Below are 27,501 nucleotides of genomic sequence, written 5' to 3' on the forward strand. Positions count from 1 at the left end.
TTTCTTCTCAACCAGTTTTTTTATATAACCAAATTGTTAGGTGTGATCAGGTTCATTCTCATTTGACTAGGTCAGCTGATGATGGTCAGATGATGTTGCCACGTCCAAATTCAAATGCTTTAAAGAGAACAGTTATTTATGGTGCCATTAATCATTGGAACAATTGTCCATTGAATATACGTAAAATGAATGGCAAAGTCTCTTTCAGGTACCATCTGAGAATGCACTATTTAGAATTGTGAGTAGGGAATGTATGAATGTAGTAACGATGGTAATATTGTAATAATTTATTCTGAATAATTTTTGATGATGTTTATAATGATGTCTACAATGTTTTATTGTTTTTAGATGATCATTGTTATGTAATTTATGTACTTTTTATTTTTCTTGTGGACCCCAGGAAGACTAGCTTCTCACTTTGCTGACAGCTAATGGGGATCCTTTTAACAATAAACAATAAACAATGCGCTCCCAAGTCCTCGTGGTGGCGTAGTGACTCGGCTCAATCCAGGTGGAGGAGGATGAATCTCAGTTGCCTCCGCGTCTGAGACCGTCAATCCGTGCATCTTATCACGTGACTTGTTGAGTGCGTTACCGTGGAGACATGAGCTCATGTGGAGGCTTCACGCTATTCTCCAAGCACAACTCGCCACATGCCCCACCGAGAGCGAGAACCACATTATAGCGACCCCGAGGAGGTTACCCCATGTGACTCTACCCCCTGAACCGGGCGATTTGGTTGCCAGGAGACTGACTGAGTCACTACCACGCCCCGAGCGAGAACCATTATAGCGACCACGGAGGTTACCCCATGTGACTCTACCCTCCCTAGCAACCGGGCCGATTTGGTTGCCAAGGAGACCTGACTGGAGTCACTCAGCACACCCTGGATTCAAACTCGCGACTCCAGGTGTGATAGTCAGCGTTTTTACTCGCTGAGATACCCAGGCTCCCGTGTTTTGGGATTTTTATATATATACAGTATATAGTTGAGCTCAATGAACTGCATTTGTGGCATAATGTTGATTACCACAAAAAAATTATTTTGACTCAAATGTGTGTTCTAGTGAGACACTTACAATGGAAGTCAATGGGGTTTAAACTATAAATATTAAAATACTGTTTCAAAAGTATAATGTAAAGTTTCAATGTAAACATGATTTTAGTGATAAAATAAAATTACTTGCTAACCTTTTCTTCGTAAAGTTATGTCCAGTTTTACAACTTTAGTGCAAGACGACATAACGCCTAAAACCTTGAAACAGCCCGAAAAAACGACCGATTTAAACTAATTTACAGCTGAAATAATGCACGAGTTTAACATTCATTTATAAGTGCTTTTATACAAAATAAGCTTCACATTTCTGTCTTTAAACCCTCCAAAAATTGTCCCCATTGACTTCCATTGTAAGTGTCTCACTCTGACCTCCATTTTTGCATTTATTTTTTTAAATTTTTTTATTAAAGGAGGGACAATTTTTAATACAATTAATTAATTATTTTATCAGTTATTTTTGTGGTAATCAATATGATGCCTCATAATTTGATGATGCCTGATTGATTGTGTTTTAATGCATTCTACTCTTTAAAGGTTTAACTATGAGTAAGTGAGTACTTTAAAGCATTACAGCTGTGATTCAAATCATAAGAACACACAGCTGTTCAAAAGGTGTGTTATGAGGCCAAATGCATGCATTAAAGTGCATTGAGAATACATTTATATACAGGCATGCATCATTTGTCAAAAGTAAATCTCAGAGCATTTTGAGATATTCAGGTCCATGATTCATGCTCCTGCTTTTTTACGTCTTCCTGTAACACACACACAAACACACACTCACTCTCACACACACAAACACACACATACACACTCTCACACACACACTCACACTCACTCTCACACAAACACACACACCCTCTCACACACACTCTCACACACTCACTCTCTCACACACACACTCACTCTCACACACACACTCACACACACTCTCACACACACACAAACACACACACTCACTCTCTCACACACACACACACACACACACACACACACACACTCTCTCACACACACACACACACACTCTCACACACACACACAAACTCACACACGAACACTCACACTCATTCTCACACAAACACACACACACTCACTCTCACACAAACACACACACACACACTCACACACCCTCTCACACACACTCTTACACACACTCACTCTCACACACTCACTCTCTCACACACTCACTCTCACACACACACATACACACACACACACACCCTCTCACACACTCACACACTCTCTCACACACTCACACAAACTCACTCTCTCACACACACACTCACTCTCACACAAACACACACTCACTCTCACACACACACACACACACACACACACACACACACACTCACACACCCTCTCACACACACACAAACACTCACACACCCTCTCACACACACACAAACACACACACTCACTCTCTCACACACACACACACACACACACACACACTCACACACACACACTCACACACACACACACACACACACACACACACACACACACAACTGTTCCCGACTTTAACCTGGTACAGTAACATAAATAAAGTGATATTTGTTCTTACTAATGTGTCCTGAAGCACTTTGTGAGATGAACGTCTTGGTGAGTATTTTTGGTCCGTTTCCTGCAAAATGAGAGTGATAAAGAATAATTTTATCAACTTATACGAGTGCACAAGCGTTTGACTGGTTTCAAATCTAACAGACATGCACTAAATATCCAGTTACGTTTTTATGGACTCATTTTCTGAGAGGTTGTGCGGAAACATTCATGCATTTAATGGCATAGATGCAGAGCACGTCTGAAAGTCATCACTCGAACGCAGCAGATGATCCTATTCACATAATCAGATGAATAAATCACAGGAAAATGATTAAACCGAAGACTGATGTAAGCTTCTCTGACTCACTCTTTTGGGAGTTAATTGTTTTCTGCCAGCTGGGGCGAGAGCTTTAGGAGCCGCGATTGTTTTCAAAGGCACATCTGTGTGAGTTTGTTCACCTCTCGCTGTCGTAAAACAAATGCAGCATCTGGAGATCGAGATCAGCCAGCAAACAAAAACAGTGTACTATATATATATATATATATTTTTCCCCAATAATGCAAGGTAACCTTCTGGGAAGGCTTTCCACTATACTGGATGTAGTGGCATGGCTGCAGACACAAGTGCGCTGATGTTGGGCGATGGGGTCTGGCATTCAGTTGGCATTCTAACTCACCCCAAAGGTGGTGCTCCCCAGCCTGAGAGAACGAGGGAGGAATGTGACCGGGCGAAGGGCGGGGCGGGGTCGTGATTATACACACCCGGTCCCTTATCAGGCTAATTAAGCCTCCGAGAGGGATAAAGGCCGACTGCGGACGGTGGTGCGAGGAGAGAGAGATCGTTTACGGACATGTCCGTCGGTGTGTGTGTGTGTGTTTGTCTTAAGTTAATCATTAAAATATTGTTTATATCGCCAGGCCGGTTCTCGCCGCCTCCTCTCCATTGAACTGCTTTACAGTGACTTAAGTGGCACATTCGAGTTCATCCGTTTTTCTAACGTGTTTCTTGGTTTTATTGCAGGTCCACACCAAGTTCCACTGTCGTCAGGCCCACATGCCCGGAACGGACACCTCCTGTCTCAGCTTCTCCTATGACGGACTAACTCTGGCGTCACGGGGAGGTGAGATCACACTGAGTTTGCTTGTGCTTCTTACTGGGCAGTATGATGGGATCTGGGTAGACATGAGCTAATTTTGGAAAGTTGTCCTGCGGTTTGATATGCTTTACTCCATCCTCCATCCATTGTTAGATATACTCAAATCTATAAGTACATTAGTTCTTGCTCGTGCTTTTTTACATCTTCCTGTAACACACACACACTCTCTCACACACACACACACACACACACACACTCTCACACACTCACTCACTCACACACACAAACACACACACACACACACACACTCTCTCACACACACACACACTCACACACACACACACACACACACACACACTCTCACACACTCACTCACTCACACACACAAACACACACACACACACACACACACACTCTCTCACACACACACACACACACTTGGGGCTGTGGTAGAGCGGGTCGGCCACTAATCGCAGGATTGGCGGCCCACATGACTCCACATGCCGAAGTGTCCTCGGGCAAGACACTGAACTCCAAGTTGCGCCCAATGGCAGGCTAGCACCTTGCATGGCAGCTCTGCCGTCGTGTGTGTGTGCGTGTGTGTGAGTGTGTGAATGGGTCACAGTGTAAAGAGCTTTGGTAACCGCTAATGTTAAAAAAGCGTCATTTAAGTGCAGACCATTTACCATTTCATTCAGCTTTATTTACTTAAAAAGGTGTCACAAGAGGAAGATTTAACATTGGTTCAAATGATCATTTTTATCATCGTTTCTACTTAATTGAATTGGCTCAAAAAAAAGTCATTAAACATGATTTTCCAAAAACATGCACCAGGAAAAATGGCATGTATTGAACAGGATCCAACTTCACCAAAGGGAACAATAATCCCCCTAATGGTGACTAATTATGGTTAAACGACATCAGAATACTATACATTGCTCTGAATTCTTAATATCAAGCAATTTAATGTACTAATAATTTCCATTTGAATATACAAACATGCTTAAATGATTTAAGAACAAGAGATTATGGGTGTTACCCACAACCTCAGTTCTGTACGGGGTTATTAGTACTTAAAATCCTCGCGAGAGGATTTTTTTTAGGATAAAATCCTTGAGAGCGAGAACCACTAATCAACACCACGAGGAGGTTACCCCATGTGACTCTACCCTCCCTAGCAACCGGGACAATTTGGTTGCTAAGGAGACCTGGCTGGAGTCACTCACCACACCCTGGATTCAAACTCACGACTCCAGGAGTGATAGTCAGCGTCAATACTCGCTGAGATACCCAGCTACCCCCCATTATCTTTTAATATTAATGTTTAATCCAGTTTTTATTTATTGTTTTTAATTTATTTTAAAATAGACTTTTATGCATCTTGTATTTTCTTCATGTAAAGTACTTTGAATTAAACATGCCTTAATATAGAAAACTGATAAAAATGGCTCAAAACACATCTTATCCAGTCAGAACCGTCTGTTGTTAGACGTTAGTTTCACCATTTTGCTATAAAATGCTTTCAGTATAAAACGATCACTGTAGAATATTAAAGATAATATTAAATATTATAGAATATTAAAGTCTCAAAATAGTGCAACCAAAATTATTACATTTATATTAAATTAAAATGTAAATAAAAAATTTTATTATATAAAATAAAATATTTTTTTTTAAATTAAATTATAAATGACAAATTAAATTAAATTATATATTAAATAAAAAATGAAATAAAATAAAATTATAAAACATTTTATTATATAAAATGAAATGATATATATTTTTTAAATTAAATTATAAATGAAAAATTAAATAAAATTATATATTAAATCAAAAATGTAATTAAATTATAAATAAAAAAATGTATTATATAAAATAAAATTATATATTTTTTTAATTAAATTATAAATGAAAAATAAAATAAAATAATATATTAAATCAAAAATGTAATTAAATTATAAATAAAAAATGTAATTTAATAAAATAATAATATAATATATTTTATTATTATGTTATATTATGTAATTTAAAAATAGATGTAATTATGAAATGTGAGACATTTGTTATGAATAATCTTTTATTTACCATCAGTTTCCAAATCAAATGAGATAAAAACACGCGATTGTTTCATATAAACATTTGAATATCCATCAAAAATAACAATTTTGTGTTGTATACGGTTATCATGATATGCACTTACTCATACTGTGATGCACGATGTCGGTCACACTGCCTACGCTTTTTTTGGATCAGCCTTGACATTATTGCATTTCCAGACACAAAGAGTAGCTGTATCCAAACACTAGAGCTCTTGTTGTGTGTGACCTTTGAGAGAGGAAAACCGTTCCACACTTCCTGTAGATGACCCCAATAAACATACAGACACTCAGCTGTGACCCGACACAAACCTCTCTTTCACCGAACGGCCCGTCGTTCACATGGACGTCACTGTCGTTTAGAGATTCACACTTTGAGGAGTGTTAGTCAGCACATGCGTGGAGATCCCCGTGTGCATTATACACGCACTGTGACCAATCAGAGTCAAGTATGAGCATGACTCACACCGCCGTCAGCGCTGATTCAGTCGTTTGCTCCTCTGTTTGTCGCACGCTTTGAAGGTGCATTGGATTCATTTATCATATTCCTCATTTGAGTTGTCTCTGATGTCCGTTCAATGATTTCCAATGCTTGTTTTGTCTGTTTTGTGTCATTTCAGGCGATGACAGTCTGAAGACGTGGGACATTCGGAATTTTAGGAAACCTCTCGGTGTTGTTAACGGTTTGAATACCTTCTTTCCAATGTAAGGAAACTATAGAAATGCAACATCTCCTCCAGGGTTGGATTGGGAGACGGAGTTTTACCATGAATTTCAGGATTCTTGCGGCCCACTGAACATCAATATCTATATATCGATTATTATTATTATTGATTTATATATGGGTTACGTTGCACATGAATAGAACGGATCAGTCCGTGCTATGACCCACTGACTGATGAAGTTGACGACGCATTAAAGTAGTTATAAAACACGAAACACAACTCATTTACTCCCTGTGTGCTTCTCTTTATGCAGCTGGATCATAAACAGGCTAATAGCAATAACAAAAATGTTTTTATTATTCAGGAAACAACGTTTATGCAACATTTGAGATAATTCTTTCACTCCAGTATTTGCCTCCACTGCTGATATGAAGGCCCTCTTGGGCAATGCACTGGAACTCAGGAACTTATTGGTTTTAAATAGTTTTGCTGTGTCGATATGCACTAGACGGACGTCTTTGGCGGCTTTGAAGCGTTTCGCTGTTATTTAGTGGCTCGTGCAGGAGCACCACACTTTTTTTTAGAAAAAAAGAACTTCAGTAGTTAAAAAGGTGTTTGAAGACACTTGCGTTTTGTTCTATTTGTGGCGCCACGTCTAGCTTTTTTGTAGTGCAAGGACGCATAAGATGTGAACGGCCCCTTATTTTTGTATCCTCTTTGATCCGATGACAAAGATGGGAGTGGGAAACTTTGTGGAACAAATTATTATCAGGGTTGATTGTATATTTTGAAAATTAAATATATTGTACAGCAATAATGTCTTTTTTTAAAGGAGATTTATTTTTGTTTAATTTTGGCTTTTTTTTTTTTCCAGAAATCATTATATGCATCAGCCTGCTAGCTTCCCACCGGGAAAAGTCCCAACTCTCCCCTCAAATTTATTTAATTAATTAATTAATTAATTAATTAATTTGAAATCATATGCATTAGCCTGCTAGCTGCCCACCGGGAAAAGTCCCAACTCTCCCACGAATTATTCACTACCCCAGAAATCATATGAATTAGCCTGCTAGCTGCCCACCGGGAAAAGTCCCAACTCGCCCCGCAATTTGTTTTTTCTTTTTTTTCCTTTTTTTTTCTTCCAGAAATCATGCATTAGCCTGCTAGCTGCCCACCGGGAAAAGTCCCAACTCTCCCCGCAATTTTTTCTTTCTTTTTTTTTTCTTCCAGAAATCATGCATTAGCCTGCTAGCTGCCCACCGGGAAAAGTCCCAACTCTCCCCGCAATTTTTTTTCCCCAGCAATCATGCATTAGCCTGCTAGCTGCCCACCGGGAAAAGTCCCAACTCTCCCCCAATTATTATTATTATTATTATTATTATTATTATTATTCTATTTTTTTTTTTCTTCAGAAATCATATGCATTAGCCTGCTAGCTGCCCACCGGGAAAACTCCCAACTGCCCCCCCTCGAACTGTGTTCCAAAGATCAGTTTTTGGTAACATTTGTCTTATAGACTGTATATAATTCATTATAAATGCATTCATAATGCCTTAAAGTAGTGCATCATATATTTGAATTACAGTTATAGAAGCAATAATTCAGCCCATGCATTATAGTGATTTTACCACAAGTTAAGGTGCTGACACACCACACTTCACACTCCTTTCACTCCCATTTAAATGCATCCGAACATGACATGGGAGACTGAAAATCAAGCTCATGCAAAGAAATGTCACATTCCACCACGGACAAAAGTTCAAGTTTGGAGAACTCTGACTTGCGTGTCTAGATGCAGAGACGAGTGAACAATAGAAGTTTGAAATGTCACGGACTTCTTGGCTCAATGCAAAGAATACATATTTCAAAGTTGCATGTTTTTATTCATGCATCCCATGAGTGACAGTATATTTTAACATTTAAAAAATTTTGATATTGTTATTTGTGATTTATTATCATATCCTGCCCGTTGCGGTGCCTAAATTAATTGTGCATGCTCAAAGTCTAGTATTTAGGTATAGTGTGACGCAAACATTTAACCCTGGTAAAATCACGGTAACACATCCTTGAGTGGCTTTATTTTAGAAAATGCCAATATGATAAAATACACCAATTTGATATGCAAATGTATTAATGATATAAACTTATTGATGATTATAACTTTAAAGAGAATAATGCATTTTAATACAGTACATCATAACACAACACAACACATGAATTTTGGATGTTGAATGTTTATTGGAGGTTTTATTGCAATATAGTCTCTAGAAGTATTAGTATGCAATAAAGCTTTCGTTACAGATTTATAAGAACGATTCTCAGTTGCTTCCACGTCTGAGACCGTCAATCCGCGCATCTTATCACGTGACTTGTTGAGCGCGTTACCATGGTGATGTAGCGTGTGTGGAGTCTTCGCGCTATTCTCCGCGGCATCCACGCACAACTCCCCACACGCCCCATTGAGAGCGAGAACCACATTATAGTGACCACGAGGAGGTTACCCCATGTGACTCTACCCTCCCTAGCAACCGGGCCAATTTGGTTGCTAAGGAGACCTGACTGGAATCACTCAGCACGCCCTGGGATTCGAACTAGCGAACTCCAGGGGTGGTAGCCAGCGTCTTTAGCACTAATTGGCCCGGTTGCTAGGGAGGCTAGGGTCACATGGGGTAACCTCCTCGTGGTCATGATTAGTGGTTATCGCTCTCAATAGGGCATGCTGAGTGACTCCAGTCAGGTCTCCTTAGCAACGAAATTGTCTTGGTTGCTTGGGAGGGTAGAGTCACATGGGGTAACCTCCTCGTGGTGGTGATTAGTGGTTCTCGCTCTCAATGGGGCGTGTGGTGAGTTGTGTGTGGATCGTGGAGAGTAGCATGAGCCTCCACATGCTGTGAGTCTCCACGGTGTCATGCACAATGAGTCACATGATCAGATGCGTGGATTGACGGTCTCAGAAGCGGAGGCAACTGAGACTCGTCCTCCACCACCCGGATTGAGATGAGTAACCGCGCCACCACAATGACCTACTAAGTAGTGAGAATTGGGCATTCCAATATTGGGGGGAAAAGGGGATAAAATAAATGTGAATGATCATTAACGGACAACATTTTGAATCAGTCTTTGCACGTATCTCTCACGTTTGTATTCCTTTTAAAACAGGACAGATTGCTGTTTCAGTCCAGATGATAAACTCCTCGTCACGGGCACCTCTGTAAAGAAAGACGAAGGCAACGGGAAACTGGTGTTCTTTGAGAGAGAATCGCTTAAAAAAGCCTACGAGATTGAAGTCACCAATGCGGTATGTTTACCACAGCGTACTTTTTCCATAAACACAGAATGAAACATTAGACTTTGTTGTGTCTGACAGATTTAACGGAGGGCTTTAGGTTAATTTCTTAGTTGTGCAGTTACTCAGAGGTGCTTAGCAGAGGATCCGACTCATTATCTCTAACGAATGAGTTCAGACACAGTTTATGTGGAGTGAAATGTTTGTACTACTAATTATGGTGTTTGTGCAGCAGCACTGCATTAATATTACTCAAACATTCTGGTGATGGTTTCTAAACTTCAAACCCCAAGTATTAAACTTCTGCAAATAATTCAGCCCAAACCACTTAACTTACAGACTTCCACATTGCTTTGTAGATCATTTCAGCCTCACATGTGATCTATTTTTTGTTTTTTTGTTAACTGGATACTTTGTAATTCTACTTTTTTTAAATCTCCCATTGATTTGCATTAATAGAATGTTCAACATTCAAAATGTAACAAGAACAGACTGAATTTGTTTGGTCTTCTTTCTTACATCTATTTGTATACTGAGTCTTGATTGGTCTTTATTGCATAGATTTAATAATTTAAACCACATTTTCACTGTAGAGTTAAAGCACCATGTGTTGATTCTCATGCACGATGTTGAGTGTGATGACGGTGGCAAAGCCATAGCATCGACCTCATCTAGACTTTAACATGCATCTCTTGAGAGGGTTCGACTCACCTGAGTCGCACTGAGAGCTCTCTGTGAGTTAAGAGCTCAGGCTGAGATGGGCGACTATAGAAAGCTCTTGGATGTATGACAGCTGAAATCTCCCGTGGCCATACGTGATGGAATGTGCTTGTCAGTGAGCTTGTCAGTGAAAGCTTGTGGTTGTTAGTTTTCTGCGGACCCGTCCCTGAGCCCCAGCACTCAGCATCGCTCCGTCTGTAGTCATAACACTGTAAGCGCTAATGGCAGATCTTATAACTGACAGGATTTTTATGGTGCTGTATCCAAAAAGTAGGCAGGTATTAATGGAATACCGGTAGTACGGACGCCTTCGAGGACAGGGAGGGAATACATTTTCTAAAGTTTTGCTTTCACTCGTAACTTTTTAGCATTCTCTCACAATAAGTTTTGTGTTCCTTCTCATATAATGTTTTTTTGTTCCCTCTCAATATGATTTGCGTTCCATTGCAATGTCTTTTGTGTTCCCTCACAGTATGATTTGTGTTCCCTCACAGTATGTTTTGTGTTCTCTCACAGTATGTTTTGTGTTCCCTCACAGTATGTTTTGTGTTCCCTCACAGTATGTTTTGTGTTCCCTCACAGTATGTTTTGTGTTCCCTCACAGTATGTTTTGTGTTCCCTCACAGTATGTTTTGTGTTCCCTCACAGTATGTTTTGTGTTCCCTCACAGTATGTTTTGTGTTCCCTCACAGTATGTTTTGTGTTCTCTCACAGTATGTTTTGTGTTCCCTCACAGTATGTTTTGTGTTCTCTCACAGTATGTTTTGTGTTCCCTCACAGTATGTTTTGTGTTCTCTCACAGTATGTTTTGTGTTCCCTCACAGTATGTTTTGTGTTCTCTCACAGTATGTTTTGTGTTCTCTCACAGTATGTTTTGTGTTCTCTCACAGTATGTTTTGTGTTCCCTCACAGTATGTTTTGTGTTCTCTCACAGTATGTTTTGTGTTCCCTCACAGTATGTTTTGTGTTCCCTCACAGTATGTTTTGTGTTCTCTCACAGTATGTTTTGTGTTCCCTCACAGTATGTTTTGTGTTCTCTCACAGTATGTTTTGTGTTCCCTCACAGTATGTTTTGCGTTCCCTCACAGTATGTTTTGCGTTCCCTCACAGTATGTTTTGTGTTCCCTCACAGTATGTTTTGTGTTCCTCACAGTATGTTTTGTGTTCTCTCACAGTATGTTTTATGCTCCTCACAGTATGTTTTGTGTTCTCTCACAGTATGTTTTATGTTCCCTCACAGTATGTTTTGCGTTCCCTCACAGTATGTTTTGTGTTCCCTCACAGTATGTTTTATGTTCTCTCACAGTATGTTTTGTGTTCCCTCACAGTATGTTTTGTGTTCTCTCACAGTATGTTTTGTGTTCCCTCACAGTATGTTTTGTGTTCTCTCACAGTATGTTTTGTGTTCCCTCACAGTATGTTTTGTGTTCCCTCACAGTATGTTTTGTGTTCCCTCACAGTATGTTTTGTGTTCCCTCACAGTATGTTTTGTGTTCTCTCACAGTATGTTTTTGTGTTCTCTCACAGTATGTTTTGTGTTCCCTCACAGTATGTTTTGTGTTCCCTCACAGTATGTTTTGTGTTCCTCACAGTATGTTTTGTGCTCCCTCACAGTATGTTTTATGTTCTCTCACAGTATGTTTTGTGTTCCCTCACAGTATGTTTTGTGTTCTCTCACAGTATGTTTTGTGTTCTCTCACAGTATGTTTTGTGTTCCCTCACAGTATGTTTTGTGTTCTCTCACAATATGTTTTGTGTTCCCTCACAGTATGTTTTGTGTTCTCTCACAATATGTTTTGTGTTCCCTCACAGTATGTTTTGTGTTCTCTCACAATATGTTTTGCCTCACAGTATGTTTTGTGTCCCTCACAGTATGTTTTGCGTTCCCTCACAGTATGTTTTGTGTTCCCTGACAATGTTTTGTGTTCTCTCACAATATGTTTTGTGTTCTCTCACAATATGTTTTGTGTTCCCTCACAGTATGTTTTGTGTTCTCTCACAATATGTTTTGTGTTCCCTCACAGTATGTTTTGCGTTCCCTCACGGTATGTTTTGTGTTCCCTCACGGTATGTTTTGTGTTCTCTCACAATATGTTTTGTGTTCTCTCACAATATGTTTTGCGTTCCCTCACAGTATGTTTTGCGTTCCATCACAAATATGTTTTGCGTTCCCTCACAGTATGTTTTGTGTTCCCTCACAAATATGTTTTGCGTTCCATCACAATGTCTTTTTCATTCCTTTACTGTGTTTTGTTCCCTCGAAATTTGTTTTGCATTCCCTTGCAATAAGTTTTGTGTTCTCACATTATTGTTTTGCATTCCCTTGCAATGTCTTTTCCGTTCCCTTGCAATAAGTTTTGTGTTCTCACATTATTGTTTTGCGTTCCCTTGCAATGTCTTTTTCATTCCCTTATAATATGTTTTTTGTTCCCTCAAATTTTTTCATTCCTTCACAATATGTTTTGCATTCCCTCATAATAGTTTTGCATTCACTTGCAATGTTTTGCGTTCCATCGCAATGTCTTTTGTGTTCCCTTACAATATGTTTTTTTTTCCGACATAATAGTTTTTCATTCCGTCGCAACAGATTTGTGTTCCCTCACAGTATGTTTTGTGTTCCCACATTATAGTTTTGCATTCCCTCGCAACAGGTTTTTAGAAGACTTGAAGTATAGCCCACAAGTTGTATGGACTACTTTAATGGTGCTTTTTTTTATTTTCTGGAGCATGACAGTATAAATCACAATCCACTTTCTTTGTATGGAGAAGAGCTGCACAAACATTCTGCATCGCAATTGAGTGAGTAAATGATCACAGAATTAGAATTTTTGGGTGAACTGTCACTTTAACTGTAATCAGTCAGGGGTTTCCACCTTTTATCAGTTTGTGTTCTGAATGGCTCTTGTTTGGTGAAAATACCTTCGGACTGTCCATGAGACTGAAGTTATTTATAGCTGACGTGCTCTTCGGCGAGCTATTTACTGTGTTTATCCAGTGCGTCTCTCCTCAAGACGGCTGAAGAATTTAAGTGCTGTCTTTTATGAAATGGTACACCAGGCGGCTCTGTGAAAGGAAGAGCTAGCAATCATTCGAGTGTAAACATTGGACATAACCCTGCAGCGGGGTCGTGCTATGCGCGGTTAGCTGGGCGCATTTCCATGCTAGGAAGAGTAAATACTCCAGGGGTGGCTCTTAACTTTCACAAGGTGCAAAAATCAGGTGAGGCATCTGCCTTCTCCAGAATTCCTACCGGACCATCTGGCTTCTGCATTTGGAATGTGGCTGACCTTGTTTGATGCCCGAAAACTAAAATAGAACCAGTCCTCTTCGGATTTAATGATATAGTGTTTATTTAAGTGTTTTATAACGTCTTGGACTTGCACAGAAAGGCTTATGCCTGACTTTGTTTAATCTAACTTTGTGCTAAAAGCAGGATTAACCTTAAAAGTTTAGACAGTCTCCAGGTGTCTTCTACTCATGTTTGAGACACTTGGTTTGGCGTTTTGGATCTGAATCTGAATTCGATTCCACCTCCCTCTCCCCCACAGGTGTCTGTTCACATTGTGCATTTGGGTCTGAATCATGCTAGGCTTGAGTTATCAACTTGAGTACCACCATGATTACTAAAGGCAGCTGTTTACATTTTTGCCAGTATAATTCGACTTTGCCAATACCGATAATTAGGGTGGTGGAAAAGGCTGATAACCGATAGGCAACCATCCATCCATCCATCCATCCATCCATCCATCCATCCATCCATCCATCCATCCATCCATCCATCCATCCATCCATCCATCCATCCATCCATCCATCCATCCATCCATCCATCCATCCATCCATCCATCCATCCATCCATCCATCCATCCATCCATCGCCAGGCCAGGGATGTAATCTCTCCACCTAATCCTGGGTCTTCCTCAAGGCCTCCTCCCAGCTGGACATGCCTGAAACACCTCCCTAGGGAGGCGGCCAGGGAGCATCCTTACCAGATGCCCAAACCACCTCAACTGACCGATAGGCAGTTAGTTGTTAAAATCAATTTAATGAATGCTAAAAAATTATGCTTTATCTTTCCTTACTGGGACAAGCGCAGAAATCGAGGCAAAAGAATTCCAAAATGAATAAAATCCCAGATGCAGTTTATAGTGCAATCAAAATTCCAATAATAAATTCACTCTTACATTCACATTTAGAGACGCTTTTATCCAAAGCGACCTACAAATGAGACACATGGCAAGCAATTTGTCATACAAAGTTTAACAACATCTGCATTATAGGACTGCCAAGTTCTCACAGTGGCTGGAGTAGTAAAGACGCTAGCACAGGAGACAGAGACAGAACAGATTTTGTTTGTACATTAGTGTAGGTTCAGTGCAGTTAGTGTGGGTTGGTTAAGTGCTCGCAGAATAGATTTCAGATGCTTCTTGAATGTTGGGAAGGTAACATCAGATCGTGTGGAGGTTGGAAGTTCATTGCACCACAGAGGAGCAGAGAAGGTGAACGATCGTTAAATAGACTTTGAGCCTCTTTGTGATGGGACCACCAGGTGTCGCGCAGAGAGCGAGTTGGAGCATAGACCTGAAGAAGTGAATTGAAGTAAGTGGGTGTGGTTCCATTGGCTGTCCGGAAGGCCAGAGTCAAAGCCTTGAATTTGATTTGGGCAGCTACAGGTAGCCAGTGGAGTGAAATCAAGAGTGGGGTGACATGAGCTCAAGAGTGTGTGTGTTTGTGCACATTTTCCTGCTGATAAAGTTGGATTCACCCTTTTACAACCGTGTAAACCCTGTGATCTCGCAGAAATGACAATTTAAAGAATTGTACAGCTCCGATAATAAACAAGTTTTAACAGAAGAATTCATGTAATTGCTTTTATGAAATTATAAGCTTCACATTTCTGCCTTTTTAATCCCTCCAAAAATGGGCCCCATTGACTTGCATTTTAAGTGTCTCACTGGAACAGATTTATTAGCTTTTTTTTTTTTTTTTTTTTAAAGAAAAGGAGGATCGAGTCAAAATTGATCGATTGACTTTATCTTGTACTGAACCTGGAATATTCCTTTAGTGATTGAACAACAGTATTTTGCATGTTTGTATTTAGTTTTTATTAAAGTAGTTATTACAACCAATGTTTTTTCGCTGTCCTTTTCCACATATCGCGGCGCCGTTTTGTGGTCCGTTCTACATAACGCAACAGCTCATTTTAGCTTATCTCGGCCGTCCCACCGGCCCGCTCGGTTCTCCCGATGGCCAGTCCACCCCTGATCGCCCCCAAAATGCGTCGGCCCACCGGGAAAATGCCTGGTATGCTAGATTACCAGTCCATCCCTGGTTCTCGGTTCATTTCAACTAGGACATGATGAAAGTAATGACTCTTCTAACTTCATTGAAATGAACCTGCTCAAAAGAGTCATTCGTTATTATTTGTTGTTACGTGCAACCAGCAAGGACATCGCAAAGATGTGTTTTCTATTTACACTTTGTAATATAAACTTTTTAAATTAAATTCATATTGCATTATATATTATTTCAATGCAACCAGTCTTTCCATTCAGACTGTATTTCAAACATAATTTCTGTTGCCGTGGCGCTGCGGATTCAGAATGTTTTAGTAGCGTTTCATGCACATCGGCAGAATAATGTAGACGTTTAAGAATCATTAACAGAACATAATGAAAATCCTTTGATTCCGTTACATTTCTGATTCTGCATAAGAACTGCTGCTTGATCTTGGTTGCACACGTGCTCATCTCTGCACGTATGCAGATGTAAAGTATGGCAAACTCACACACACAATATCTGCAATGTAACGAGTAAAGTCTCTGCTTGGCTTTAAGCTCATTTTAGATTCACTATCTTTCTAAATAATCAATTACTCCATGGAGGAGGATTAAGCCTGTACATCCAGTTAAGTCTATCAGGGTTTGAATGCACGGAGATACCTCGTCGGGGGAGGAGTGTCGAAAGCTGTATTCTAGGTCAGGCTAGCTTAACTGGGCTTCAGACAGAGAGGAAGTCGAGCTTGCTGGGAAAGCTCAGGGTTTGGAGCTGAACATCTGGGAGCTAAGCAGCTTTAAAAGCACCCCCTTACATGCTGGCACTGTAAAAAAAAAGTTAAATTTACAGTAAAAAAAAATCATAACCCTGATATTAGCCTTCTGAAACTAAAAATCTGCTTTTTACTTTATAAGGTATTTCTTAATCACCATAGTAACAACACAAGGGCACATGATGACATGTTCATCAATAGTGGCTCTTCCAGGATCAATGATTAATAAACATATACAGACAGTGTCACAGTGTCACTCACACTGAACACAAACAGGGTAACACGTGAGATTTAAATAATGCAGTAAACATTAACTAGCTACGTCACATATAACACCGAACACCCCAGTGTATGTGACTGATATTAAAAATAAGATGAAAAATAACTATTCCCAAATGTGGAGCGGAGGGGGGCGGGGCCGGGTCGGAATATCGCACGCCCGGTCCCCAATCGGCCTGATGAGGCGCTCGAGGGATAAAGGCGGCCGGTGACGATGGTTCGAGAGAGAGAAGAATTACGGGCATGTCCGTCATATGTGTTTATGTTTGTGCTTTGTGTTTTCATTAAATTATTATTTATATTGACAAACCGGTTCTCGCCTCCTCCTTGCCCATCGATTAACTGTTTTACACCATAAAATATAATGAAATGTAATGGGTCACGCAGGGAATTCTGGGAATGCCGTTTTTTTTTTTTTACTGTAATTTTAACAATAATTTACTGTAAAAAGTACATGTACTCTCTTATTATACAATGTAAATGTTTACCATTATTTATACAGGAAAATCTTACTTTTTACATCTATAAAATGTAGTTTTTACAACTTTTTATTGTATATATACAGTTAATATATGTTAATCAATTAACATTTTATTTCTGTAGCATTTTTACAGTATTTTACAGTTAAAATGACAGTCGTTTTTACAGTGCAGGAATTGATGTGCTAGTTACAGTTTAATTATTTATATCAATAATTATAATTTTGACTAGAAATGCATTGCTGATATGTGAAATTGGAATTTCAACTAGTAAGATATTATAGATATCTTTAATTGCTTTTTGAACAGGAGTGAATTACAGATTATTGTGAAATTCTACTAGTTACAGATTTAGTAAATATTTGTACTATTTGAAATTGTATATTTTTATATTATATGTAATATAAGTTTTATATTATATTAAGAATTGATGTTTTTACTTGTGCAAATATATTTACTCATATCAATACAATTTACTAGTATCAAGAATTAGCATATTAACTAGTGAGCACTTTAATTTTAGATATTTATATTTCATATACTGCACATGATTTTAATGGCTTGCAGTAGACAATCGGCTTTTCTTATAAAGACAAAAAACAGCATGACCATTCTGTACAACATCTCCTATTGTGGTCCATGGAAGAAAGTAAGTCATGCAGGTTTGCAATGACATGAGAGTGAGGAAATAAAGACAGAATTTTAATTTTTAGGGTGAACTATTCCTTATTGTTTGTTTGTATCTTGCAATCAATGCTTAAACAAGATATTGGCCTCCAGTTTTTCCAATTTGAATTATCACATATATTCATCCAGTAGCTGCACATGATTCCAGGTATTCAGAACTGTAGGTGGAGGCGATATTCCTCTGTCTAACACATGCAAACATGCTGTCACTAACACAGAATCACACACTCGCTCCTTTGGCAGCGTCCCATTCCTCACATGGAGTCTTGGAGATCCAGGCCTGTACTTAACGGCCAAATATAGTCAACTGGAGACGAGTGAGAAAGCACAAGAGCACACTCTCACTTCTGCTCAATACCACAGATACAGTGGCTTTAGATATCACACCACTCTCTTGCACAGACTTGTTTTGGATTTTTTTCTGCAGTTGGTTCACTTCCAGCTCAGATAATTATTTATGCCTCTGTCTCACCCTTTCTTCATCTTCTGTTTCCTCTCTTGTTCTTTCATCTCGTGTTATTTCAGAGCGTCGTCCGCTGTCTTTGGCATCCCAAGCTGAATCAGATCATGGTTGGAACGGGGAACGGTCTGGCCAAGGTTTATTATGACCCAGTCAAGAGTCAGAGGTACAGTTCAATTGGATGTCGGGCTCTATTAGCTCTTCACACGTTTCCCAAGTTTCATAAAAGATGTCCAAAACAAATGCTGTTTTTCCTTCTATGCTTGTTTCTTTAGTAATCTTTTAATACAGACTCAGAAAGGCTCATACATAAACACAAAATAATCATTTTTAGGATTTGTTCCTGCATTTAAATGTAGTTGGTAATCAAAAAACGTTGCAGTGTGTTCATGACCAGAGTTACGGCCGATATGGAATAGGGTTTGGCGATAGGATGATGTAAAATGTCTTACAAATATTCCAATGCCAATTGCGACACTCAATAGATAGATGATGATTGACAATATTGGAAAATGGCGAAACCATGGATCTGGGAATTCAGCAGATATATTTAGCAGTAGCCAAGGTTAAAGCCGGCCCAAGGCATAAGCGAACTAAGTGGCTGCTTAGGGCTCCCGTGGCCACCAGGGGGACCCCAAGAGCACATTTTGCTCATCTACCAGCAACAGGCGGGCGACCTGTAAGACATCTCGGAGTGACATATGACAAGAAATGCTGTTAGTCACAAAGATACGTGCTTGAAGAAACACACTTTATTGTATTTTTAAGAACAGTCAATCGTAACTACCACACCTGGAGTCGTGAGTTTGAATCCAGGGGGTGCTGAGTGACTCCAGCCAGGTCTACTTAGCAACCAAATTGGCCCGGTTGCTAGGGAGGGTAGAGTCGCATGGGGTAACCTCCTTGTGGTCATTATAATGTGGTTCTCGCTCTCGATGGGGAGCGTGGTGTGGGTGGATGCCGCGGAGAATAGCGTGAATTCTCCACACGCGCTACGTCTCCACAGTAACGCGCTCAACAAGTCACGTGATAAGATGCGCGGATTGACGGTCTCAGACGTGGAGGCAACTGAGATTCGTCCTCCACCACCCGTATTGAGGCGAGTCACTACGCCACCACGATGACCTAGAGCGCATTGGGAATTGGGCGTTACAAATTGGGGAGAAAAGTACAGATAAATAAAGAGCCGTCAATGCTTGTGTCTGATTCGCTGTTTGTTCAGAGGCGTGCAACACGAGCCTTCCTCGAGGAACAAACGCATGTAATGAGTTATCACTCTTGTTTTCTCGGTTTCGTTCATCTGAAAACTGTTTGAAAAATAATGTCATCTATGAGAATGCTGCAAATGACCCGAGACTATCTCAGGAGGTGCTGTGAGTTTAGTTCGCTTTTGCAAAATTATGCTAAATGCAAAATTATTATGATTATTATTGTCTTTACATTTATAATTGTCATTAGTTCTTAATATGTTGGCTATTAGTCATTTTCCACCTGTTGTTATTCTTTTATTCTTTCATTATGGCAAATGGAGCCGTTGCTAAATGTTTGGATTTAGGGAGGTGGTTAAATATGACTTTTTGATCACGACTTTATTTTATTGCTTTTTTCGTTTAGTTTAAAGTGCAATTTGATTTTAGAAATGTCTTTTATGTTTTTCGTGTTTCAATACATTTATTTAATTTTTAAAGCAAAATCAATGAAGTAAAAATATTAATCGACCCTTGGCAGGGGGGTTGACGATATATTCATATATTGCGATATTTTTCAAGGTGATTATTGATATTTATATATAAAAAATGACATATCGCCCAGATATGTTGAAGAATTGCGATACTTTTACTCACAATATTGTGTCGATATTCACGCGCCCAAAATATATATTGTTATTTACATTTTTTCAAAATAATGTATCATATATGTTCTGTTTGAATGCCGTTATAAATATATAAAATGATTTTTTTAAAGCCTGATGGAAGGAAAACAATGTTTTTTTATGGTGTAGGAAACAAACCATGTTAAGGTGTTAATTACATTAAATAAAAGTGGTAATGTTTAATGAACTTGGCAAGTTTAGAGCTAACTAGTGTCCTGTTTGCTGGCATGCAGCAAGATTTGAAACGAGGCCACACTGATGCCTTTAGAGGCTCAAATTGTCTTTTTGTGTTGTTTTGCTCTTCAGAGGTGCGATGTTATGTGTCGTAAAGAGTAAGAGGAAAGAGAGACACGCAGAGACTCTGACGCAAGACTACATCATTACCCGTGAGTATAACACCTCACATGTGTGGAATGTATATGCACATATAGAATATATCTGAATGCACATGCAAATATACAGTATATGCACCTGGGTCAGGAATTAAGGGGAGCTTATGCTCCCAAATGTAAAATGTTGGGCCCTCCACATTAATGCTCTGAAAGAAAATGCAATATATTGCCCCTTAATATAAAAGGTAATTTCTGACATGCACACACACACACACACACACACACATGCATGTTGGCACACATATATATACTTGCAAATAAGTTGGAGCCATTGAGTTGTGGTGCTCATGTGGGTGACAGAAGTTCGAATCGAACACATTTTTAGCAATTTGAGAAATAAGTAAAAATCCGATTTTGCACATTTCTAGGCCACTAATCAAACGTAATTGATTTGCATTGATCATGTGAACTCTTTACAGATGTTCATTCTGCTGGATGCATATTCACAGACACACAGTCTTCTATGATAAGAGCCTAGAATAACATTTATGGGAGATGTTGCCCCTTTGTGCCCTCAGAGGTGCCACCCTGGATTCAGTACTGTCACAAATGCATTAACCAGCTTGTGTGTGTCTCTGTGTGTGTGTGTGTGTGTGTGTGTGTGTGTGTGTGTGTGTGTGTGTGTGTGTGTGTGTGTGTGTGTGTGTGTGTGTGTGTGTGTGTGTGTGAGTGAGTGTGTGTGTTTGCACGAGAGTGAGTGCTTTCCATCGGATTTCCCCATGCTGTGGCTCACCCGCGGGGCACGACACAATTAGCGTGCAGTACTCTAGCAGCCACGCGTGTGCCATGAGAGCTCCAGTCCTGACCCTCGACCCCACTGACCGCGTGATCACGGGCTACACCACAACAAACCCCTCCCTGAAACTGTTTCACATGCACTTAAAACCCTCCGTCTGTCCGCAGCGGGCCATTAAGACTAGCCTGCCGTAACACAAGTACCGTTCAGTATTTGTCATGTGATCAACTCTGAGTCACAGAGCAGTAAGGTGATAGGTCGAGAGTCTGCACGCGTTGAGTGATGCATCACACAGATAGCGATGGAAAATTCGAGGTGACAGGACACAATGAACAGACTGAATGTGCCACCGGAAACCTTTTTGCTTAATGTGGCATGTGAGAGAGGAATTAGCACAGCGACAGGACAACTCCTGAATGGAAAATCGCTCCATCTTTCCTAGAGCATCTCTTGTGACCTTAGAGTAAAACACACACACGCGCGCACAGCGCACACACACACACACACTCGCGTGCGCATCGAGCTGGCCATTTATGTTGGTTGTGTTTGACTAGCTGTGATATGTGGGCACCTTAATAAACAGCAAATAAAAGATATTATGCATGGCAATACTGAGCGGTTCCTTAAGAGCGTCGTACTCCCAGAAGGTGTGGGGTAAGATGTGCCACCGGTATTTTTTCTCTAGGCAAGGAGAAATTAGATGGAGGTAAAAAAACAATATGCCCAATTATATTTCAGGATGTCTGCTGTCAACTGAAATGACAAGAAAGTGTTTGAAACATACAGTCATAAAAAAATATGACTTCTCAAAAAAAGTGGCACAACTTGCCCCACATTAGGGGTAAGCTCATTACTTCTCTCATGCACATTTCTCACAGTCAGCTGTACGGTTTCTAAGTATATGGTCAAATCATAATAATTGTGCGCCGGTTCCTCGACTACAAGGATGACACAGCTTACCCCACGTTGACACATCTTACCCCACTCTCAGTGTTTTGCTTGTGTCATGTGTGTTGTTTATGTTGAGTCAGTGGTATGCTTGTGTAATGTGCGTGGTCTCTCTTATAGCTCACGCTTTGCCGATGTTTCGTGAGGCTCGACAGCGCAGCACCAGGAAACAGCTGGAGAAGGACCGACTCGACCCGCTCAAATCACACAAACCCGAACCCCCCGTGTCAGGCCCAGGTGACGTAACTCTCTCAAACCTTTTTATTTCATATTGCATTGTATTTATATGATTTTATGTTGATTTCAAGTTTGTTGCCAGAAAATATAAAAACCACACAAATCAGGGTTTTAAACTGTATTTAGACGTGTCCCCAAATTTGCTAACAATGTAATAAAAGACTCATTATAAGCTGAACTTCTTCAAATAAGAAAAGTTGCCATAAACATTTGTTTATTAATATTTCTTAAAAATATAAACAGTGTTTTAAAATATTTGGCTTGTGTCAAAAACATTGGAGTAACCCGAATAAAACGTATTGACTCAAAAATTCACGATAATTGTAAAATAAATATGTTTGAGGTTGTGGACACTAATGTGTATTTAATGTGCAAGAAAAGTATTTTAATAACTTTTCATGCGATGGACATTTTTAATGACATTTTTTTGGTATTTATCTGTTTTATTTTTTTTGTATTTAACCATAATTGCTATGAACGTGATCTAGTCAAATATATATATATATTAGTCAAAATATATAATATATATATTGTAAAGGGGTGTTAAGATGGGCAAGGAGGTGGTGAGTACCGGCTTGACAATATAAATAATAGTTTACTGAAGAACTGAACCAAAATACAAACACACATACACACACACACACACATACTCACGCACACACACACACGCATACATGCACGCACACATACACACACACACACACACACACACACACATACTCACGCACACATGCACACACACACGCATACATGCATGCACACATACGCACGCACACACACACACACACACACACTCACGCACACACACACACTCACGCACATACACGCACTCACGCACACGCACGCACACATACACACGCACACACATACACACACCTACACACGCACACACATGCACACACACGCGCACGCACACACTCTTATCAGCCTGATTAGGGGCGGGGTGTGCAGAATCACGACCCGGCCCCGCCCACCATCCTCCACCCTGCCACATTCCTCCCCCATTCTCTCAGGCCGGGAAGCCCCCTGCTGTCAGGTCATCCCCGTCTGCCTGGATGAGGGAGGGGACAAGGGGAGGGAAACAAAAAACAAAAACTGCGATCGTGCCAAATTAACAAATCATTTAAACAGAGAGGGAAAAGGCCAACACGGAGTGGCAGTGGAAGAGAGAGAGAGAAAAAAAACACTTACTCGCCGGTTCTCCGATACACCGTAGCTTGGTCCTCGGCCACTCCTCCACATTCTAATGTACGACAGCCGCGCCTCTCAGGCGGATCGGAGGCAGGCTTCCAGGCCCCTGGTGGACGGAAGGCCCCGCCGCGTTTTTGGTGGACGGTAGGGGTCTCCCCTGCCTCTGGCAGTGGTAACCGCTCCACGCAGTTGGTTGGGAGCCCCTCCTTCCCTCGCGGTTGGTGGCCGGGCTCCTCCGTCCTCCGGTGGATAGCCGCGGCTGCTCCTTTAGGGTGGATGTTAGCGGCGAGAACTCCCCTACGCCACATCCCTCCTCCTTCCCGTGTTTCGGCACCAGTGTAAAGGGGTGTTAAGATGGGCAAGGAGGAGGCGAGTACCGGCTTGACAATATAAATAATAGTTTAATGAAGAACTGAACCAAAAGACAAACACACACATGTGTCGGACAGCTGCCCATAAACGCTGTCTCTCTGTCCCACTGCCGTCTATTTTACCATCTTGGGCAACCTTATTTGTCATTGACCCAAATAGAAAACAAACCAGTCATATAATACTTAGTTTGGCTTCCTGGTGGTAAAGAGTTTTATCCCCTAAATAACCCCTCTCTTGATTTCTCCGTGCCAGAATGTTTGTGAGATCCCAGTTCACCATCACAGGCTACAGAGGGACCTTTGAAACAGTCGCTTTGAGAAAACACAAATAAAGATTTGGAACGGGATTAGGTGTGGCCGTCTCCTTTGGTACAATTATGTGGCATTCGAGTACGTCAGAGTGTCCCATCGAATGCAACTCATTCTCATGAAGAATGTTCCTCCACGGGACCACATAACCAGCATATCACAAAAACTCGATTTGTATAAAAGCAACATAAATACAGTTGAGCCAAAATGGATGCTTTGGGTTAACATTTGCGTGCATGTATGTGTGAGCGAGGCCTCTGGTTTTCCGAAGCCGTCTCCATTTGCCCAGGAATGTTCTGGGGACGGATTCCCAGAGTGTTTTTTGATTTTTGAGTTGAGTTGTAGCGATGGGCATTTGCTTAACTCTTTTGTTTTGTTGTTTGAGCAGGTAGGGGCGGGCGAGTGGCGGCCCATGGCGGCACACTGTCCTCTTACATCGTGAAAAACATCGCTCTGGACAAATCCGACGACAGCAACGCCCGAGAGGCCATCCTGCGTCACGCCAAAGAAGCAGCAGAGAATCCCTACTGGGTCGCACCGGCTTATGAAAAGTAAGTCACAGGATAAGAGGCGAATGTTAACATGACCTGACAGATACTTCTGCTCTGGTTCCAAACCTAGAGAGCTGCTTTGTTGTCTACAGTCTACATAGGCGGCTACCTTCTAAGGCAGCGTCCTAACGGAAGCGACTCATTTGGATCACTGTATTGGCAGCAGCTCATCGTGTTGCACGAATAGCGCTCCTCACATGAAGCGCACGGGAGACTTTGACGGTTCACACGAAACTCTAAATATACAATCATACAGAAGGCACAAATATTAAGGCAAATAGTCCATTTTAATTCGATTGAACAACTTTGATCTGTACTTTTTGGTAGTGATTTCATAATCAACATATTTCTGAGTGTGTCACAACGCAACGAAGATGAAAATGGTGCGATGCTCGCTCTCGTGTTGTTCCAAACCCGTACGATTTTCTTTTTTACATGCAACACAAAAGGAGAATTGTTCAAAAAGTCCTCGCGGGTTTTATTCGTCATAATGCATGAAAATACTACCCACTGTGTTCTGTCAAGCTCGAAAAAAGGCCGCAGTAAAAGTGGCCAGTGCAACTCATGCAACTCATTTTCCGAGTCTTCAGAAGCCATTTGATCGCTTTGATGAAGTCGTTATTTGCATGTAAACCAGATATGGTTTTTAATGTCGATTAAAAACATTTTTATCCCCCATTTCTCCCAATGTTGGAATGCCCAATTAACACTACTCACTATGTCCTCGTGGTGGCACGGTTACTCACCTCAATCTGGGTGGCGAAGGACAAGTCTCAGTCGCCTCCGCTTCTGAGACCGTCAATCCGCTCATCTGATCACGTGACTCGTTGTCCATGAGACCGCGGAGACTCACAGCATGTGGAGACCCATGCTACTCTCCACGATCCACACACAACTCACCACACGCCCCATTGAGAGAACCACTAATCACCACCACGAGGAGGTTACCCCATGTGACTCTACCCTCCCTAGCAACCGGGCCAATTTGGTTACCCCATGTGACTCTACCCTCCCTAGCAACTGGGCCAATTTGGTTACCCCATGTGACTCTACCCTCCCTAGCAACCGGGACAATTTGTTTACCCCATGTGACTCTAACCTCCCTAGCAACCGGGACAATTTGGTTACCCCATGTGACTCTACCCTCCATAGCAACCGGGCCAAATTGGTTGCTAAGGAGACCAGACTGGGGGCTATTCTCCACAGCATCCACACACAACTCGCCACACGCCCCACCGAGAGCGAGAACCACATTATAGCGACCACGAGGAGGTTACCCCATGTGACTCTACCCTCCCTAGCAACCAGGCCAATTTGGTTGCTTAGGAGACCTGGCTGGAGTCACTCAGCACGCCCTGGATTCAATTTCTTCAAGCACGTGTCTTTGTGACTAACAGCATTTCTTGTCATATGTCATTCCGAGACGTCTTACAGGTCGCCCACCTGTTGAGGGTAGATGAGCAAAATGTGCTCTTTGGAGCCCCCTGGTGGCCACAGGGGCTACTACATGGTAGTTAAAGACACCTAATATAAGTAGGTCTGATTCACTTAAACTATGACGAGGGTTCGGGTACGTTAGGGTTAGGTTAACCAACCATGTACCAACCATTTGTTTTGAAGCTCACCTTTTGTGTTCGACCCAAGAAAGTAAGTCATACATGTTCGGAGCGACATTAAAGTGGGTCACTCCACTTTTTTGAACCAAACACTGTCCTAAAAGCGCTGCACTCGTGCTGAGGGATGCCACGATGTCGCTGCCTTCCTTTCGGAACAGCCTTTGTGTCGAGAGCTCGACTGAAGTTTATGCCTAAAAATGCCCGAGGTACAGCAGCAGGTAAGTAGAATTGAACAGAGCAGCGTGATGCGCTGGAGACTCGCCGCAGCCAGATGGCAGGTGCGCAGGTAATGCGGTAGCCCTTGTACAGGTGAAGCAGGTGTCACAGTTCTGTTGAAACTGGAGTGTGATTTCTTGGAGGAGGTGCAGTGAGGTTTGGGTTACGTGTGTGTGTGTGTGTGTGTGTGTGTGTGTGTGTGTGTGTGTGTGTGTCACACCTTGTCTAACTGATGCATGAATGTTTAAAAAGCCGCACAGGTTTGAAGAACTGCTGCCACGTCTCCGATTACACACGGAGCTTTGAAGGGTGAGAGGAGGCGCCATTCATGAGCACACAAGCATTTTTCATTCAACATCCAAAATACCAAGAATTTCGACACTTAATCCGCTCATACATTTCATTGTTTTTCTTTTCTTAATACTCCAAAGAGTGATTACATCCTGATTTTAATATCTCAAGAGTGCCAAATCATGCTTCCTGTCATGGGAGGAGTGATTCCATGAAAGGTTTTCCAGGTTTATGGAATCTTAATGGATATGGAAGTCCCAGTTTTATGATCTGTTTACGAGTTGTAAAATAGAGACTGGGCTCGTGGACCGCAAGCATCTGTCTTTATGGGTTTGTATTTACATTCAGGGCGTACG

General features: G+C 41.0%; 1 protein-coding gene across 1 annotated transcript in view; it reads left to right on the plus strand.

Annotated features, from left to right (window-relative positions):
- LOC127635782 (WD repeat-containing protein 70-like) overlaps positions 1–27,501 on the plus strand; it is a 69,445-nt gene that overhangs the window by 37,881 nt on the left and 4,063 nt on the right. The window contains exons 11-17 of the mRNA XM_052116001.1: positions 3,621–3,720; positions 6,413–6,497; positions 9,617–9,755; positions 18,480–18,580; positions 20,594–20,673; positions 22,484–22,600; positions 24,860–25,022. Coding sequence (XP_051971961.1) covers positions 3,621–3,720; positions 6,413–6,497; positions 9,617–9,755; positions 18,480–18,580; positions 20,594–20,673; positions 22,484–22,600; positions 24,860–25,022 — 785 coding nt within the window. The remainder of the gene's footprint in view (positions 1–3,620; positions 3,721–6,412; positions 6,498–9,616; positions 9,756–18,479; positions 18,581–20,593; positions 20,674–22,483; positions 22,601–24,859; positions 25,023–27,501) is intronic.

This window comes from Xyrauchen texanus, chromosome 43 (genome assembly GCF_025860055.1).
Source record: "Xyrauchen texanus isolate HMW12.3.18 chromosome 43, RBS_HiC_50CHRs, whole genome shotgun sequence".
In the NCBI taxonomy this organism is placed as follows: Eukaryota; Metazoa; Chordata; class Actinopteri; order Cypriniformes; family Catostomidae; genus Xyrauchen; species Xyrauchen texanus.